This window comes from Diuraphis noxia, unplaced genomic scaffold (genome assembly GCF_037042655.1).
Source record: "Diuraphis noxia isolate RWA-SAM2 unplaced genomic scaffold, SU_Dnox_SAM2 contig0004, whole genome shotgun sequence".
Lineage (NCBI taxonomy): Eukaryota > Metazoa > Arthropoda > Insecta > Hemiptera > Aphididae > Diuraphis > Diuraphis noxia.
In genome coordinates, this window is record NW_028301714.1 from 36,615,149 (window position 1) to 36,632,835 (window position 17,687).

Genomic DNA, 17,687 nt, shown 5'->3' on the forward strand with positions numbered 1-17,687 from the left:
GTGTTTCGATCTTTTGCTCTCTTTGCTATTAATACATTTAATTTGTCTGATTTTGATCTTACACGCTTTCCGGCGTATAAACACCCAGGCAACTCGGGAAACTCTTCGTCAATAAACTCATTGACACAGACGTCTATGTCAGCATCAATGGAACAATCTACAACTTCTAAATCTCTTTGCTGGGTACTTAAGTTGGATGAAGAACTGTGAAAAATAAATTTTATTCTAACAATCTATCCATTAATTTAGTTATTTCTATTTTATATTAAATTAATAGATAATAGATCATAGAAAATTATTTTATTTTATATTCGTATTATTCATTTTAATTTCAAAAATATTTTTATACAATTTTTATAACCGTTTGATGTAAGAATTTTGACAACATTCATCAAATTAAAAATTGTTTTCTAGTTGGGTCAAACTTTAATTGCTTATAAAAAAAATTATGACTAGTAAAACCACCGAAAAATTATGAAATATTTCTAAAAACCAGGGCTTGAAACCGATTGAAAAAATATTGATTTGGGTTTTGATTTTGGATACCGGTTTCTAAATTTTTCGGTTTCAGTTTCAATTTTTTAACATCGGTATTACGAAATCCATGTTTCGGTTTCGATTTTGGATATCGGTTTCTAAATTTTTCGATTTCGGTTTCAATTTCTCAATACCGGTATTACGAAATTTCGGTTTTGGTTTCAATTTTGGATACCGGTTTTGAAATTTTACGATTTCAGTTTCAACTTTCCAATATCGATATTAGGAATTTATGGTTTTGATTTCGGTTTTGTATGCTGGTTTCTACATTTTTAAAAACGGATTTAAAGCAGACTTTAAATTATAATTATAAATAGTTTTATTATACTTAAATAGTTAAATACTTAATAAGATTTTTTAATTTTCGATAAAAATTAAGAGCAATATTTCAATAGGAGTGATTTTGTAATTTTATACTACAAATTACAAGTTTTAAGGAACCTAGAACAAAATTATTTCAATGGTTTAAACTTTAAAGATAGTACCTACATTTATCACTAGACTATATTTTTTCTGATGCAAACCTTCTCCCTGTGGCCTGTTCTGATTTTTTTTTTTATATATACATTTTATGAATAACAATGAAATAATACTTTGATTGTTTTAAAGACAAAATAAATATATACCTATAGTAAAAAAGGATTATAAATTCACAATAATATAGTATTTTCATACTTGAAATTTTTTTTGGATAGTTAAACACAAATTTATGAACACTGAAAATTATAAAAATTAAAATATAATTTTAACCAAGTATTTATAACAGAAAAAAAAATATGGTTCCTGTTACCTATAAATCTATAATAATCAACTATTATAATTAATTATTATTGCAAGTACTATTTTATATTACCACATTGTTTTACACCAAAGCCAATATTTAAATTTTTTAAAGACACATATACGGGCCTTCGTCTGTCAAATGTGCTACCGATAAATAATTAATATTATTTATTATTCATTACTACCTATTATAATTTATAATAAAACAACTATATTAATTTTTCAAATAATGAAATGGTTATCAACATTTTAATCATGATCCCATGGGTGTATCAATTCGATTTACGTATTTATGTATATTTTAAAATAATTTACGTTAATTAAAAAAAAGCATTATTTAAAATATTAAAATTAAAAAAATTGAGATGTGATAACAACCGGTTTCCAATTTTTTCCGATTTCGATTTTGAATTTTATACCGGTATCAAATTTTTTGCGGTTTCGGTTTTTTAACGGTTTATGCCGATTTCTGAAACCCGTTTTGAAATCGGTTTCAGGCCCTGCTAAAAACGGTTAGGTTAAGAATATAAAAAACTTACAATGTATTGACTTTCTGGTAAAATGTTTATTTGTGTGGTTACGAACGCTATAGCACATTATCTTCGCAGCTTCGAACTGGAAATAGGTATACCTACTGATTTTTATGAAATTATTCATTTACTCGAACTAAATATATTAAATTTCCATTTGCAATTTTCGCCTTTTGGTTTATAAGTATTATTATATAATAAATAATCATAAATTCTTATCTAGTCTCAGATTATAGAAATTTACTGCATTCACTGATGACATAGAGCTCTATATAGGTACCATGCCACCATATTTTCAATTTTGCCGTATTCTTAAAAATTTAAAACTTTAACAATTATAAGTTATACTTGTCATACTTGTAGGTTTCTTACTCTTACAACTGTTACTACAATTATGGATCTACAACAGAGAAAAGCAAAAAAAAAACTAACATTTTGTTATAATTCAAAAAATATTAATAACCGTAGACTTGAAACCTTTTCCAGACTTACAGCTACCCACATATTATGTAGTATGTGTATAATTTTATTTTACTTAGTAGGTAGTTACAACTATATTTTCAAAATATGTTGACTAATTTTAATTATACCTACCAATTAATACCGGTGTATGATTTTTGTTATATGATTTATTCGATGTTTTGGGTAAAAAATAATTCAATCTACCTTATTATAATAGTAGAAGAATAAATAACTGTATCAGTAATTGTAAAATAATTAATTTTTAAAATAACATCCATATGAATATAAGCTGCATCACCAATTTTGATTAATCGTTTTTTGTCCTTGAAATAATGACTTAAATAGTAGGTAGTCAAAAAATTCCATTGCCACTGACATACAATAACAATAACTTATGAGGAACTATCTATTAATTTTTATATCATTATTTAAAGAATCTACAGTGGTTTTTAAATTATAATATGAAAATAACATGACCGATTTTATGAAAAAATACGATGCGATACAAAATTATTGCTTTAGAGTATAAATAAATTTTGATCAAATAATTTACCTGGAAAAATTAGCAAATATACTAGTATTCAATGGTACCAATAGGGCAATAGATATCGACAATATCACACATAGAAAATAATATTTTATATAATATGAATATTGGTTTTTGTATAAATAATTAATTTGTTTATTTTCTATTTATTTGATTAACTACATGACCCGGTGAAAATAATTCTTCAATTTTTATTAAATAAAAAAATTTAAATATGCACCAATTTTTTAAGCTTCGGACTTGTGTTTACCATGATTTAATTAATAGTTACCAGCTATCAACCTTTAAAACGCTTGCTTACGAATTGTGTCCCAGATTTTTTTTATTATAGTACATCTGAATTGCTTCCCCATTACATGTAATATCTAAAATGTTTAAATGCGAAATTATTGGTTATTAATAATATTAGATAACTAATAACTTATTATTGTCAATTATTTTAGTATTTTTAACTTAATGAAAACAATCACGTTAAAAAAAAATGTTTGAATCGTCAGATTTTCTACACAACAAATTAGTAGATTCATGAGTTATCTTTGAATTTTTACCAATATCATATTACATTTTACTAGAGTTAAAATTACAATATATACACAAAAGCAGTATATGTTTTACCAATAGGCAATAATTTGTATACTTTGTGTACACTTTATGTGATTTGCATATTAATTAAAAACATAGATTACATTTTAAGCTGAGTTAATTATTTTCGTTGCTTTCAATGCTTTCCCACCTTTGATAAAATAAGAAAGGTTTCAATATAACTGTTTACCATTCTAAATTGATGTTACTAATTTTTGTGGATATTTTTCCAAATTATAATACAAAGAAATAATAATTCAGAATCTACATGATTAAAAATTGATGGGTCAACCCAATAATTTCTCTTAATGGACTCGACCAGCCAGAACACTTTTTAGTTAGATTATTGCATTTTTATATATTGCACAGATCAAAATTTAGACATCACATAAAATCAATGATGGGACATTATTACCTGACTGAAAATTGTCGTGGGCAACTGAACATTTTTTCAATATGTTTGATATTTTAATATGGTTATTCATTTGTGAGGGTGTCTAGATGTGAGGATAGGGAGGGGAAAACAAATTAACTGAAAAGAATTCCCACAGTTTATGGTTGATATAGGTCATACTAATTTAGGGGATTAACAAAGATAAGACTTTAAATATTTTGCAGTTTGTTTTATTCTTAAAGGCTTAATAAAATTATATATAAAAAAAAATTATACGAACGAGATTCTTCCCATTACACTTGAATGATAGTAGTAAAAGTATAAAATAAATATAAAAAAAATTCAATATTAATAATATAGTTATTTTATATATATATATATATATGTGTGTGTATATACAGATATACCTACATGTATATATAATTATAAGTGAATAGTTTATTTTTGAGAACATGAATATGCTATAAAAATTAGATAGGAATTATTACTAGTTAAGTTAGCGTTTCGATACTTATCGAAAAGCCAAAAGGGGGAGAGGAAGAAAGTATGTATTGTTTTCAAACAAATACAAAATAGATGTTAACAGTTGAATTTCGTTCTTGTTCGTTTTTTTCACTTAAATAATAAATTAATTTATACACTTAAAAACATAAAATATATATAATAATATGTATAAAATTATATAAATGGTAGAAAAATTTACATCATACAGAGAGGATATTGTCACCGAAATAGGAAATAATGGATTTTCAACGTTTTCATTAATTAAAAAAATAATAATAATAAAATGTTATATAATATGTATAGCTAAGCGGAATTGTATCGAGGTCCTATTAGTCTGGTCCCCATTTAAATTAAAGCATAGGCCCAAACAAACAAACAAGTCTTAACACATAAATAAAATGGATAATTAATTATAATTATTATACTTAAGAGTTATGCGTTAGATTATACCTGAGCTTCAGATTTGTATCCCAGTAATAAATTGTAATATTTTTTAAAACTTTTAAGTATTTTTATTATTATTAAATTAATGGAGTCAATTTTATGAAACATATAAGCTCGACAACATAAGTATTTAAAATTTCTTGTTGACGAGCAAAAAAAATCAGTTCATAAAAAAATGGATTGGTGGGTATTAATTATATATGTTTTTATATAACGTTTACGTAACTTATAAATACATCATGTATGATTATTTTTCGTTTTAAGTCAGTAGTATAATGATGGGTCAAAAGTGTTGGTGAAATCGCTTAATTTAAAATGATGGTGATGAGTCTGCTTCATTGTAACCAGTGCAAATACCGCTCATTTGTCTTCTGGTTCTTTCTCTCCTTCCTTTTTTCCATCACCCTATAATAATATAATACATTAATGATTAGACATTATATCTTACAAGTGTATTTAATCATTAGATTATAATCAATTCAAGTATTACACAGTTTAATCTATAAATGATTACAAATAACTTCCACTCACTTTTTCATCAGATGGTTCTTTAGCTTCTTTTTCAGTATTTTTGTTTTCTGCGGCCTTCTTATCTCCATCTTCCTTAGGCTTTTCTTCAACTGGCGGTGGTTTTGGCAAGTGGCTGTTCAAGTCTAGATTCTTACACATATCTTCCCAATCAGGAAAACACCGTTCCTTAATGCGGTTTGTGTGCTCCACTAAATTTCCAAAATTGTCCACTAAATAGTCTCGTAATTGGCATTCAACATCTTTGTCTAAAAAGAACAATTGAGCCAAGTTTGCAAAAGCCACTACATCCAGCTAAAATTGAAATAAATTCATTATTATAGAAATCTATAACATGATTATTTTTATTTATGAATTATTAAAATATCAATAAAAGAAATTAATTACAGTTGAGGGTTCATTTCCAAAGAAATACAATTTGTCGCCTAAAACATCAGATAAAACTTTAAGATCATTTTGTCCAAATTCCAAAATTTCTTCGGGCTTATGAACTCCAATTCCTTGAGCTTTAACTTTTTTTAATCCCTGTAACAAAAAAAAAAAAAAAAAATTGAACCAATTAATTACATAATATATTTTTTCTGGCACACTCACCTTTCGGCTATAACTGTGCTTGAATAAGAAATTAAGAACTCCATTTGGAACCCATGTACCAAGCGCATGTTGCAAATTCACTTTGTATCCTTTGATAACATTTTCTGGAGTTTTTGTCTTCCACCATGTTATCACCCTAAAACCATTATATTAAGTAAATTTAAAAGTAAAAATTATTAAAAATATAGATATCAAAATACCAAACAAGTTTATTCTCAATCATCGATATCATAGCATGTGATATGTTACGTTGATCTTGGCTCAATGCAGCATCAATGTCTTTGCCAAATTTCTGACTAAGCTCTTTAATAATTAAAGTACTATCAGCAATTTCTTCGCCATTCAATTCAATAAACGGCAATTGTCCTTTTTTGGAACGGTGCTTCATTTTATGGTCGACATTCTAAACAAAAAATAAAATTTAAAATCCAATAAACAAAATAAATTCGTATTTAATATAATTTTTATTTTGTTAACATAAATGCTACAAAAAAAAACCATTCTTCGTCTGAAAATGTTAACAAAACAATAAAAGGTTAGCCTAATTTTGTGTCTGCACCATGAGAAATCATGATTTTCATATTATATTATTAATATAGCTAATAGAGGTATTTCTGGGCGTATCTGCCAAGAAATATAGGCCTTAGAGCTACAGCATATCATTGGAAAGTTAATGCATTTTCTAAATTCTAAATTAAGGTCAAAAAGCATAAGAACCACTTTTTAGTCACCCCAGTATTCAAGAAATGATGAACAAGTCACCTAAAGGAAAAAAAAAAAACTAAAATAAAAACTGACAACATAAATGTTTAAATAAATACAACAGGCCGAGTTAAGATTGTCTACGACTTGTACATAACATGTTGGCAAACTATGTAGACATAATTTCAAGAATAAAGCACACCCTGTTGCATAAATAAGCGAGTTCGTGTGCGACGCCCAAGTAATATTGTCGGCGGCAACAGCAATACGAGAAAATCCCTTACATACCACTACCACAGTACCACCCGGTTTATTGAACTCCCGAGTCGAGGAATACCACAAGCGGTCGTCATGGCGACGGCGACTAATGGTGTGGGGGTGAGGTCGAGGAGGAGTTTATGGTTCAGACGGCGACAACTGTGTTATTGATCTCTTCGCCATTAGTGCACATACACTACCCTATCGTACAGCAAAACTCGGCTAGAAACATATTTTTAAAAATAAACCCAACACAAAATAGTAACTCTTTCGTTTTACTCGGGTTTCGATATTTTGATAGGATTGAAAAATTACAAACACACGCCCAACTTAACTTTATTTCTACGACAGATTACTGTTGATGAAATCGGTGGAGTAAGTGTTTCCACCACCAGGCACCGTCAAGCACTTAACTGCAGTAGTGTAGCGCCGTACACTAAAATAAACTCAGCCCACGTCGAATTTGCCTAACTTTAGACGTCTGCGATAACCATTCCCAATCTTATCATTTTTCAGTAATTAAACTATCCAAAATCGAAACAACCACTACTTACACCCAGTACGTTAATATCAAATTATTTTTAAATACCAACTGTCGAATGTCGCTTAGGGTGGTAAGCCGTTGTATTCATCCAAAGCACATCATGTTAAATTATGGCTTTAAAAATGATAACCACTGTTTTTCGGCGATAAGTGAAGCACTCAATTAAACAATCATCGATTATCGGATCCAAATAATTAGTAATTTAAAGGCACGCTTGGTGCGTCATTATTTTATTATACTTCTTTGTATGAAGGAAAATGTATATTAATATTTAATAGAAAGGTCAAAGTTTCGTGTAACTCGCACGATCAGTAAAAAAATCATACAATGGAATGCGCGCTGCATTCCACGTGCTACGCGTATTCATCATAAAATTATTATTATATTATTAAAGTCACCCGTATTAAAGTCCCCCTCTGCTGCCTTATTATCGTTTGTGCTACACACAATAATACCATCTATTCTGTATCATGCTTCCGACGATCGAGATCTATAACACAAGACCTATAATTAATAATATAAACATGTGCGCTTCCCAGAAGTAACGAACAACAAGAATGATAAATACACATGAACTCGAATCGACTTGCCGGAATTATAGTCGTGGGACTATAAATGTTATTCGAATAGAAATAATTGTAATCAGTAATCACTATTCGGTAATCATCAAATTCACTATGATTCGGTACCATTCTACATAAAGTTAAATTATTATCTTCCTCTTCCATGGGCCATGGCTGTCATATTCATATACTACCAAATATTTCAGTTTGACTTAAATCAAAAACTCGGGACAACGACAATCTGATTTTTATAATAGCGAGGAATGTCGATGTTTAAGTGAGCAACGACGCTAACAAGAAATGTTGTGTTTAATTGATCAATGAATAAGAGATGGTAGAGCGGCGGCAAATGAGGAACGGCGAGGCGTATATGTTCACGATAACGAAACGGAGATTATTGTCGGCGGACCTTCTCTTTCTATCTGCAGTACTCTCAAGCACACAATGAACGACCATGGTATTATATCAAAATCGTGTACATGATATCAGCATTGTTATTAACTTATAATCGACACACAGCGGATAAGAATACCATTAATTTTTGTCGGTAGCGGCGAAGGAGCGTGGCCATCTTAATAAGGATGTAAGCAAAGTGAGCTAGAATATAATATATACTTGCCACGCATACGATACAAATTATAAGAGTAAGTATGATAAAACTAATTAGGTTTAAAGAAAAATTTGTGAAAAGTGTCGATTTAAAAATATTAACTTTCAAGGACTGATGCATCGATTAAACTTTGAGAGTCCAGGCCCAGTCAAGATCCCGCAAGGCAGCGATATATAAAACATTATAATAGTGACATAATAATAATATGTTTGATGATTACTCAGACAGATATACTACTACATAATGTTATCTACTAAAACACCGGCACGACGCGAAATAGCGAAAACTTTTACTCACACGCGGGATGACAAAACAAAAAAAGCGCAAGTCTTTGCTGATGTTTTGAGTGTGGGAGAGGAGTGATTTGTATTACTCGTAACAAAGATTATAATACAATTTTATATGATGCATGCCATAATAATCTACTTATATGCGTACATTGTAATTATACTATGTGGAAGGTACGCGGCGCTCGCGCAATGCCATGTGAATATTCAAACATTTTATAATGATTCAATGCAACACTACAAAGTCTGCAGCGTGCGGCGGCGGTAGTGGCGCGGAAATAGAAGTCTCGTACACCGCGAGTCCGTGCCAGTTTCCACCATCGCCAACAGGTTTCGCGCTATCCAGACGTACGAGGCGGAGGAATGCGAGAATATGCGATACGCATTTCGTAGCCACCTTAATAAAAATTAAAAACCCGACGTTCATAGAGCTGCATGCATAATCGTTTTTATAAACAATATTAATCAACAACAATTACACAATACAGCAATACTCGGTAGTTATAGTAAGGCTAAGACGTTTCAATAACTCGCAAAATGCCCGCGAAACACTGCGTTATATCCGGCAAAAGACAACACATGCTGGGATAACAATAAAATTATTATGCACACAATGCACTATTGTGGTGCATCGAGCGCTGCAGCACATGTCCACGCATTATGATGATACACGCGAGGAATAATTTCGTCATTCACAAGAGAAGGGGTATATCATCATTATTATGACACGTGCGTCTATATTTTACAGTTAAAAACTGTATAACAATATACTATGATTGTGTTATGGACACAGTATCCATGTAGAATAAAAAAAAATTCCCAACGCGGAACAGTGAAAAAAAGACTCCGTACGCGTACGGGATGTTTTCAAGATACCCTGCAGTCTGTAAATAATAAAGAACATACGCGTTTTTATTACATTTTATAATATGCGTTTAGGAGATTTGGAATATAAAAAAAATAATTTCGATAATATAACATTTTTATTTTCATATACAAAGGATGGTACTACTATTATCCGTTGAAATTGAAAAAGTGTAGTACACGTGTTTTAGGATTTTTGTATAATATAGTATATTATCGTATAATAACTTGTAGTTGGTTGTTTACATCGATAAGGAATGTAGCGTAAATATTCTATATTCTATAATATTAAATAAAATAATATGCATATTAAATATTACGCTTATGAAGCATTATATTCAACCAATCAAATAAATACTGGACTACAGCGGGCTCGTAAAATCCAAGAAAAAATAAATTAATATTGAACAAAAAATGGATCATTTCACAGTTAATTATCGCAATGACGACGACGTTTATCGGCTGCAACAGATTTTTTGTAGTAATACAATTTTTGATTTCCCGTTCCTTCTACGCAGACGGGATTCTCTTAGGAAAATGAGTATTGTAGTAACACGCCGTAGTGATTTCACCGGATTTCTACTCGTTAAAACGTTTCCAGCACTTACAGTGAAAGCGTGTAATACATGGTAAATATAAATTTATAAACATTTGTACATCACACTTATTTTATACATTTTAAAATTGGAAAACCCACGGTGCCAGTTTTCATAAAGATAAAATATATATTTTCTATCACCGCCAACACTGAAAGTGTGTACAACGCACAAATTTTGAACTTCTAGATAAAAATTCACTAACCAGTCTATAATAAAAATTATTATTTTATTGCGTATTGAATTACCAATTGACCAACTACAATTTGAGCTAGAAAATTATTTATAAAACATTTTAATTACTTAGCAAGCCACCCGTATTTATTCCCGCCCATTAGAAGTTTTATCACAAACCAATATCGAACAATTATAGCGAGCGGCGATTTTTATAGGGCATTAGGAATTTCAACTATCGTTAAAGATAAAACTCGAACAGAAAAGCCGTGAAAAAGTTCTCAGTAATGTCCTTCCAACGTAAATACGAAATAAAGCTAATAATAAATCTTTAACAATATTATGGCCGTTTGATGAATGTCCATGGTAGGTCGGTATATATATATAAGATATAAATAAAAATGTACATTACAATAAATATTAATCTACAACAGTGACCATAGACTAAATAATAGCAATCACTAGTTTAATAACGATAAATTAACATTTTTAACATTCATAATCGTGTAATGAACGCAGAAAGGTAAAAAAAAATTGATAATATTTCTTGTCAATGAACAACTTATTCATCAAGCTCTTTTTTCTAAGTTTTGACTACACTAAAGGACTAAGAGAGTACATAGCACAATTAACAGGTTAATAGTTCTATAAAATATTGTTCATAATTTGAATTCAGGACACCAAAATAAAAATATATCATGCACATGTCAAATTGTTTAACTTGGACAGAAACACGTGCAACCTTGTGCACATGTGAAGAATTGTAGTTCCCATGCTTTTTTGTACAAAGATGAACAGTTTTACCTCCAATTCAACGATACACAAACATGAATGTCATGCTCATTAAAATAATATATTGTGGTACCTAGGTAATATATATTTATATGTATTAAAATACAATATGGGAGCAAGAAGTTGACTAATAATTAAGAAAAGTAAAACAAGTAGATATAGTTGCAAATATTTGTTAACGATCTTAGTCATCATTATATCAGTTTTTATTAGTTATCATTAATAGGAGCTAATCTCAGTTTAAATATAAATTAATAAAAAATTCCAAAAGTTTTCATTAAACACATGAAAAAAACTATAAAATGTGAATCCATTAAAATCAAATTAAAGACCATTTAAAATAACTACAAACTTTATGGGAATATATAATTGAAATATATATAAGTAATCTGATTTTAATTATTTTGAAGCAATACCTAAATCAATTTAAATTACCAATACAGATAAAAAATAAATTCATCAAATTCTGAAATCGATACCTACTACACATTGAAATTGTACAACATATTTTTATTTTAAATGAGGTCGAATTTAATCTAGAAATCAAGGGACATAGTTGAATAATTTATTTAAAATACCTATGTATAATATATTAATACAATAACCTATAACGATTATAAAGTGGACATTCATTTTAAATAAAGGTATTTTCTTATTAAACATATACAAACATTTGATTTAAGATAATTATTAATGCAAATACAATAGTCAATAGTGAGTTATGTTTGCTATGCATACCCATTAATAATTAAGAAGTCCATGTACCACTTTATAAAATCAATTTGTTCTATCTTACTTTTTAACTGGATTATTAGATTTCTTTAACATGTCAAATATGGCTGTTCCACTATTATCATTATTTTTTATTATCAAAAGGTGATAGTTCAATTTCCTACCAATTAAAGATTTTCTGCTCTTTATCTAGTTCATGTTTAATTAGTTCTACCAAAAAACTAGATAGTGTGCATAAAATATGTGTCTGAGTATACAATATAATGTTTAATTGGAATTTCTGATGAATATTAGATGGTTTTTTTTTACATCTCGGTAAAATTTTAAAACATAATAATAATACAAAAATAGGTATAATTGACAAATTATGTTATCATCAATAAATAATATAAAATAAACTATTTACCTATCAAATTAAATAAACTATCATAAATAATTGATCCATACACAGGAAATGAGTGCTCTTAGATTATTAAATATTATATGGTACATAACTGTATAGTTACAATAGGAAATATACCATAATATATTAGGTATAGTAATATAATATTATTTATATACCTTGTTCTGTATTATAAATCATTTATATTAACTTCAAAAAAGAAAAGTACCTACAACTGAAGTTATACTTTTAATCACTTTTTTCAAGTTTTCACAGTCTTGGCACAATACCTATCCTTTCTATCTATGCAAATATTTAAATAGGCATATGATGAAAATATGAATATTAGTTTTTATATATCATACAAATATTAAATTAAATTAAATCTTAATTACCTATTTAGAAGTTTCAAATTGTCCTTTAAATAATCGGTAAAATAACAGTCGTTTCCAATGGAATTTAGGAAAAAATATTGGTTACTAAGTATACGTGCATTCAAATCATTAAGTTAAAATTAAATTAGATTTAATTAGACTTCACAAATTAAATGATCAGTCAATTGTTTTACAATCAGTAAACTTCGGGTACAAAAATAATATTAAGGACTTGCCAACTTGGGGTAGCATAACCGAAGAGTAATGTGGATAAAAGAGAAAAAGCACCTAGGCACTTAGGTGACTACCCCCGAGGACGCAAGGTGGTACTTAGAGAAGTGAGTGGGGTACAGTGCCTAAGTTTGGAATAGAGCTGTATAGTCAAATTACTAATAGGTAAGTACAATGTAGCGAGTACTTGCCTCGTATTTGAGTCCAGCAAGCCTGAGCCATGTCTCCACCTTGAGGCAATACGGTGACATGGACGGGATGACGGGCGTGCGCGAGAACTGGTACAGGTACACGACGTCCTTCTCAAAGTTCTGCTTCTTCACGGAGAACTTTGGCTGAGGTGGTTCAGCCGGAGCGGCGGGCGTCGCTACCTTGTCGTCCTTCTCCGCCACTGCTGGTTTCTTGTCGCTGTTCTCCGTCTGTTTGTTGTTGGTTTCGGCTACGGCGTCAGCACCGTCCTTTGCCGGTTCCTTGACGTCCTGCGGGACGTTCTTAGTCTCTTCCGTAGTCGCCGTAGTCATTTTGCTGATTCTTGTGTTGAGTAGTGCTACAGTGATTGACTTTGAACTGGTTTGCGCGGCGCTACGTCTGCTACAAGGGGTTGGAGGGCGGTGTAAACGCGCTGCTCTCTATGCACAGCGGCGGCGACGACAGTTAAAACTCTACATAAAAAACAAACGACGAGATTATAAAATTATTTCATATTTTATTATCCCGTTCAAAGGCGTTTCTGCACACACACGCACACACTCTCACACATACAGACAGACACACAAACACACACTCACACAAGCGCACACGAGAGCTAAAAGACGTGCGGCGTATCAAGAGAACAGCGCACAAATAATGTAGTGCATAAATGTGTAAAATATGAAACGTTAATGGAACGCGCGTCTTTCGTCACTCGATGTGCTGTCCGCAAACGGACGTGGGGAGGTTAAAATTGAAGAAAAAAAAAAAAATACGAACGAAATACAACAGAAATCAAGTAAACACGTACCGGCAGGAAAAGGACGCGACTTCGAATGCACGAATGACAAGCCGCGGCGGCGGCCGGAGCACGGGTCGGTGCAGCCGGGTATCGCGTTGGTCAAGAGTGACGCTAACCCGGCACGCACGCGCATCGCGAACCACTTTTGACTAACGTGCGGCTGCCGCACCGCGCCGCCACGCCCTTTCCATCGACGAAGCCGTTGCCGCCACCGGCACCACCACCGCTACGAGTCTGCCGCCGTACAGTGTTGTTCTATCGCAGGGATATAATATTATTATTATTTCACCGCCTCAAAAAATGTGAGCCACTCATACGGCGTTTTACACGGTACATTTTAACGGCCTTTTACTTTTGGTCGATTCGATTTTCGCATCGGAATTGACTCGAACGGCGAACGTGGTTTTTTTCCACGTCCAGCAACGACTAAAAAATAATACTATAATTTTTAATACGACTACTACCAATAATACACTTAATAATAACCACTACACGTCATACGATCTGGTGGCGGCGACGACGCATGTGTTTTCTCACGGCTTTCTAGACGCGCCCTCGTCCCTTTCACAGACGATATTTTATTAATAATAAAAACACTGTGCGACGGGTAGTCGCCGCCACACCAAATACCAACAAAGAAATTAAACAAAAAAAAAAACAAAAACAGAAACTACCTTTGACACTTGTTGACCTGTGTTGGTGGCCGTCTGTCCGAACGTGCGCAAGGAAAACTTCATATCAATACATGTATATGACTTCGGTATAAAATGTTCATGTTTGTATAACGAAGGTTTACTCTCTCCTACCAATTACCTAATCCCTTTGTCACAGTCTTCAGCATATCATATGCGCTCCACGGCTCCACCACTGAATGTATCGAGGTGTGCTCATTTTTTCCACGTTCTTTAGATGTTATCCTGAAACCTTTTTAGGTAATCAAATCGATTATGGATGATATGTTTTTGGTGCATCCTGTTTAATATGTGTGTGATAGTGAACAATATTATAATTATAAATAATATTTATATCTTATACCTAAGTCCTATACATTAAAATCATTTATATTTTAGGTTGTATCACTTGTAATATCAATTCAAATGATGTTGACCGTTATAGTGAACATAACCAATTGGACATTGATTTTCAAAGCGCACTCCACCTTGGAGCCCCTTATTATGATCCCTTGATGAGTATATGAGAAATTTAAAATTAGTTATGATTAAATATCCGGATTTTAGCTAGCAACAATTCCTATGCATTATGACTACCTGTCTATTTTATCTTCGCAATTAATGACAGGACAGGGGCGGATCCAGTCTGAGATTATGGGGGGGGAGGGGGCGAATATTTCACATACAAAATAAAACTGTCGTGGTCGCCGTCATCGATAGTTTTCTGGGATAAAATAACCATTACTTTGCTAAAAATGAACGAAAATAAAATCCGATTACTCCGTTGAAAAGAAGACATTTCACTGAATAACCACGTATATAAACGGAAGAATTTCTCTGATAACCGAGTAAATTATATGGCCATATTTCCATAAAGATGCCTATACAAATTGACAATTATTGTCGACTACCCGTCGACCGCGGCACGTGTTAAAATTAGTTTTGATTCTTTTTACTGGAAATTTTTCCTAAACAAAACGCAGCTTACGGGGGGGGCACCCCCTCCGCCCCCTACTGAATCCACGCCTGTGACTTGACTATATATAATCTAGGGGGAGATTGATGCACATGCACTGCTATATAGTTAACTGTAATGCGTCTGATGAAATACGAAGATACTCAAGACTCCGGAGATCAGCATTCGAGAAGACATTGAGATGTAAAAATTGTTTTTCCGATGACAAATCATCATGACATTATAAGGGCACGAGATAGTTCAGGAAGCAATACAGTAAAGAATTAATAATTTTATTTAAGTAAGAACGAGAACGCTTATTTGGACAATAAAGCAGAGAAACTGTGACTCAATAAAATGATTAACTCTCGTACGCTTTTTTATATCGTAATTCAAAATATTATCTATTCTTCAATGTACACCGTACAGCGTTTTTAAACGTGTATACTGTACAAGTACAATATTATACTTTATCGACTTTTGTGTTATTTTTATTTTTTTTTTGATAACGTTATCTGAGAAGGTTTCTCTAGTAAACCGAAGTTAATCATTATTAATAACTACATAATACATAACAAATCCTAAATTTCAAATAATTTATTAATGACTAACTGAGTGTTTATGAACTTATAAAGTGGGTTACAACTTACATGTTTACAGCCTTTGATGATTAATGAGTAATGACATATACATGCGTATGCGACAGACATAATACTATAAATTTAAGTATAAAATATTCAAGAGTTCGCCTTATTTGCATATCATACGATACGCTATTCATATGCACAAATGTATGAATAGATATGCTTATAAATATGTATCTTGGTATAATATGAATAGTACTCGGCATTCGCATGGTTAATATAATACTTGAGTACTGAGGTTATAATGATTGTAGGTATAGGCTAGCTATTACTGTTTACTGTTGAGAAGTATATTGTACATAAAATACATATTATGTATAAATGCGTAATGTTTAGGTACATAGGTTAGGTTAGATATATAATATAGAAAATTGAAGTATACAAACATAAAAATATTTTTCAGAGGGATAACAAAGTTTTTAATTATTAATTATATAATATATTAATCAGTTAATATAATAAGTATTTAGATAACTTTTAACATATTACTACAAACTGTAGTGAATTACTGTAATATCTTCAATTAGTTTAATTTATACCTATTTAAAATGGGTTCAAAACAATAAATAATTCATCTGATTCTCTATTTAATTAACATCTGATAGAAAACCAACATCTGAAGCCGTCCAATAGATATTCATTCAATACCAATTACTGAATATTTAAATAATTTTATTATTTGTTCAATATGAATTTATTAGCTTACATTTTTAATCATTATTTAAAGAACAATAAATAATGATAATATTGATTTTTTTAATATATTAATGAAATTATATTTGGTTATTGCCATCATTGAAATTGGTGGCTATTCTGGTACACTGATTTTAATAAATGTTATAAATGTATCAAAAAATATACATTTCAAGATAAAATAGAGGTGATAAATTGTATGCATAATTAAAATATGATATATATTATATTATAGAATATAATATATTATATTATATATATCATTAAACTACTAAAGCCAGATACTTATATAATTATTAAATATTAAAAATCTTCGCTTTGAAAAAATTTAAAAATTTAAATTTAAATTTAAAAATCTTTAACTTTGAAGTTAAATATACCACAAGTTTAGATTATATATGTAAAAATACAACCTTATTTAAGTAATTGTAAAGTTACTAAACATTTTATTTCAATGATTTATTCTGTTTGATTTCGTTCCAGCGATTAGCGATATATTTTTAAAATTATAAATTATATACTGCTCTCTGTCCCGTTTCAAATTAATTAAAAATTGTAATGTGCGTTTTAAAATGTCGAACTTGTAACATGAGTAATATATCTCAATACTCATTGATCTACCATTTATATAATATTTCACATTATTATAATTGTTTGGTATAAGTACACCGTATTGTAAAAACAAATATTTCTTTACAGTGGCGTGTCCAGCGAGCAGG

General features: G+C 30.5%; 1 protein-coding gene across 3 annotated transcripts; it reads right to left on the reverse strand.

The window, feature by feature from the left end:
- Positions 1 to 4,049: 4,049 nt before the first annotated feature.
- On the reverse strand, positions 4,050 to 14,161 carry fax (failed axon connections). Of its 3 annotated transcripts, XM_015521035.2 has the most exons (7): positions 13,984 to 14,114; positions 13,206 to 13,676; positions 6,106 to 6,308; positions 5,906 to 6,041; positions 5,699 to 5,836; positions 5,315 to 5,605; positions 4,050 to 5,188 (listed from the first exon to the last, which is right to left on the reverse strand). In XM_015521035.2, exons 2-7 carry the CDS (start codon positions 13,533 to 13,535, stop codon positions 5,144 to 5,146), a joined length of 1,143 nt encoding a protein of 380 aa, XP_015376521.1. In that variant the 5' UTR covers positions 13,536 to 13,676; positions 13,984 to 14,114; the 3' UTR covers positions 4,050 to 5,143. The 3 variants fall into 3 exon arrangements, with proteins under 3 accessions (XP_015376521.1, XP_015376520.1, XP_015376519.1); XM_015521034.2 differs by having other exon boundaries at positions 5,699 to 6,041; positions 14,015 to 14,161; XM_015521033.2 differs by having other exon boundaries at positions 5,699 to 6,041; positions 13,984 to 14,116.
- Between the last annotated feature and the right edge of the window lie 3,526 nt (positions 14,162 to 17,687).

Bases quoted from the DNA above. Each gene is read 5' to 3' on its own strand.
- fax (XM_015521034.2), bottom strand. From the start codon at position 13,535: ATGACTACGGCGACTACGGAAGAGACTAAGAACGTCCCGCAGGACGTC. The intron at 6,042-6,105 runs GTATTTTGATAT...TAATGGTTTTAG, and splicing joins ATTGAGAATAAACTTGTTTG to GGTGATAACATGGTGGAAGA. The intron at 5,189-5,314 runs GTGAGTGGAAGT...ATATTATTATAG, and splicing joins AAGAACCATCTGATGAAAAA to GGTGATGGAAAAAAGGAAGG.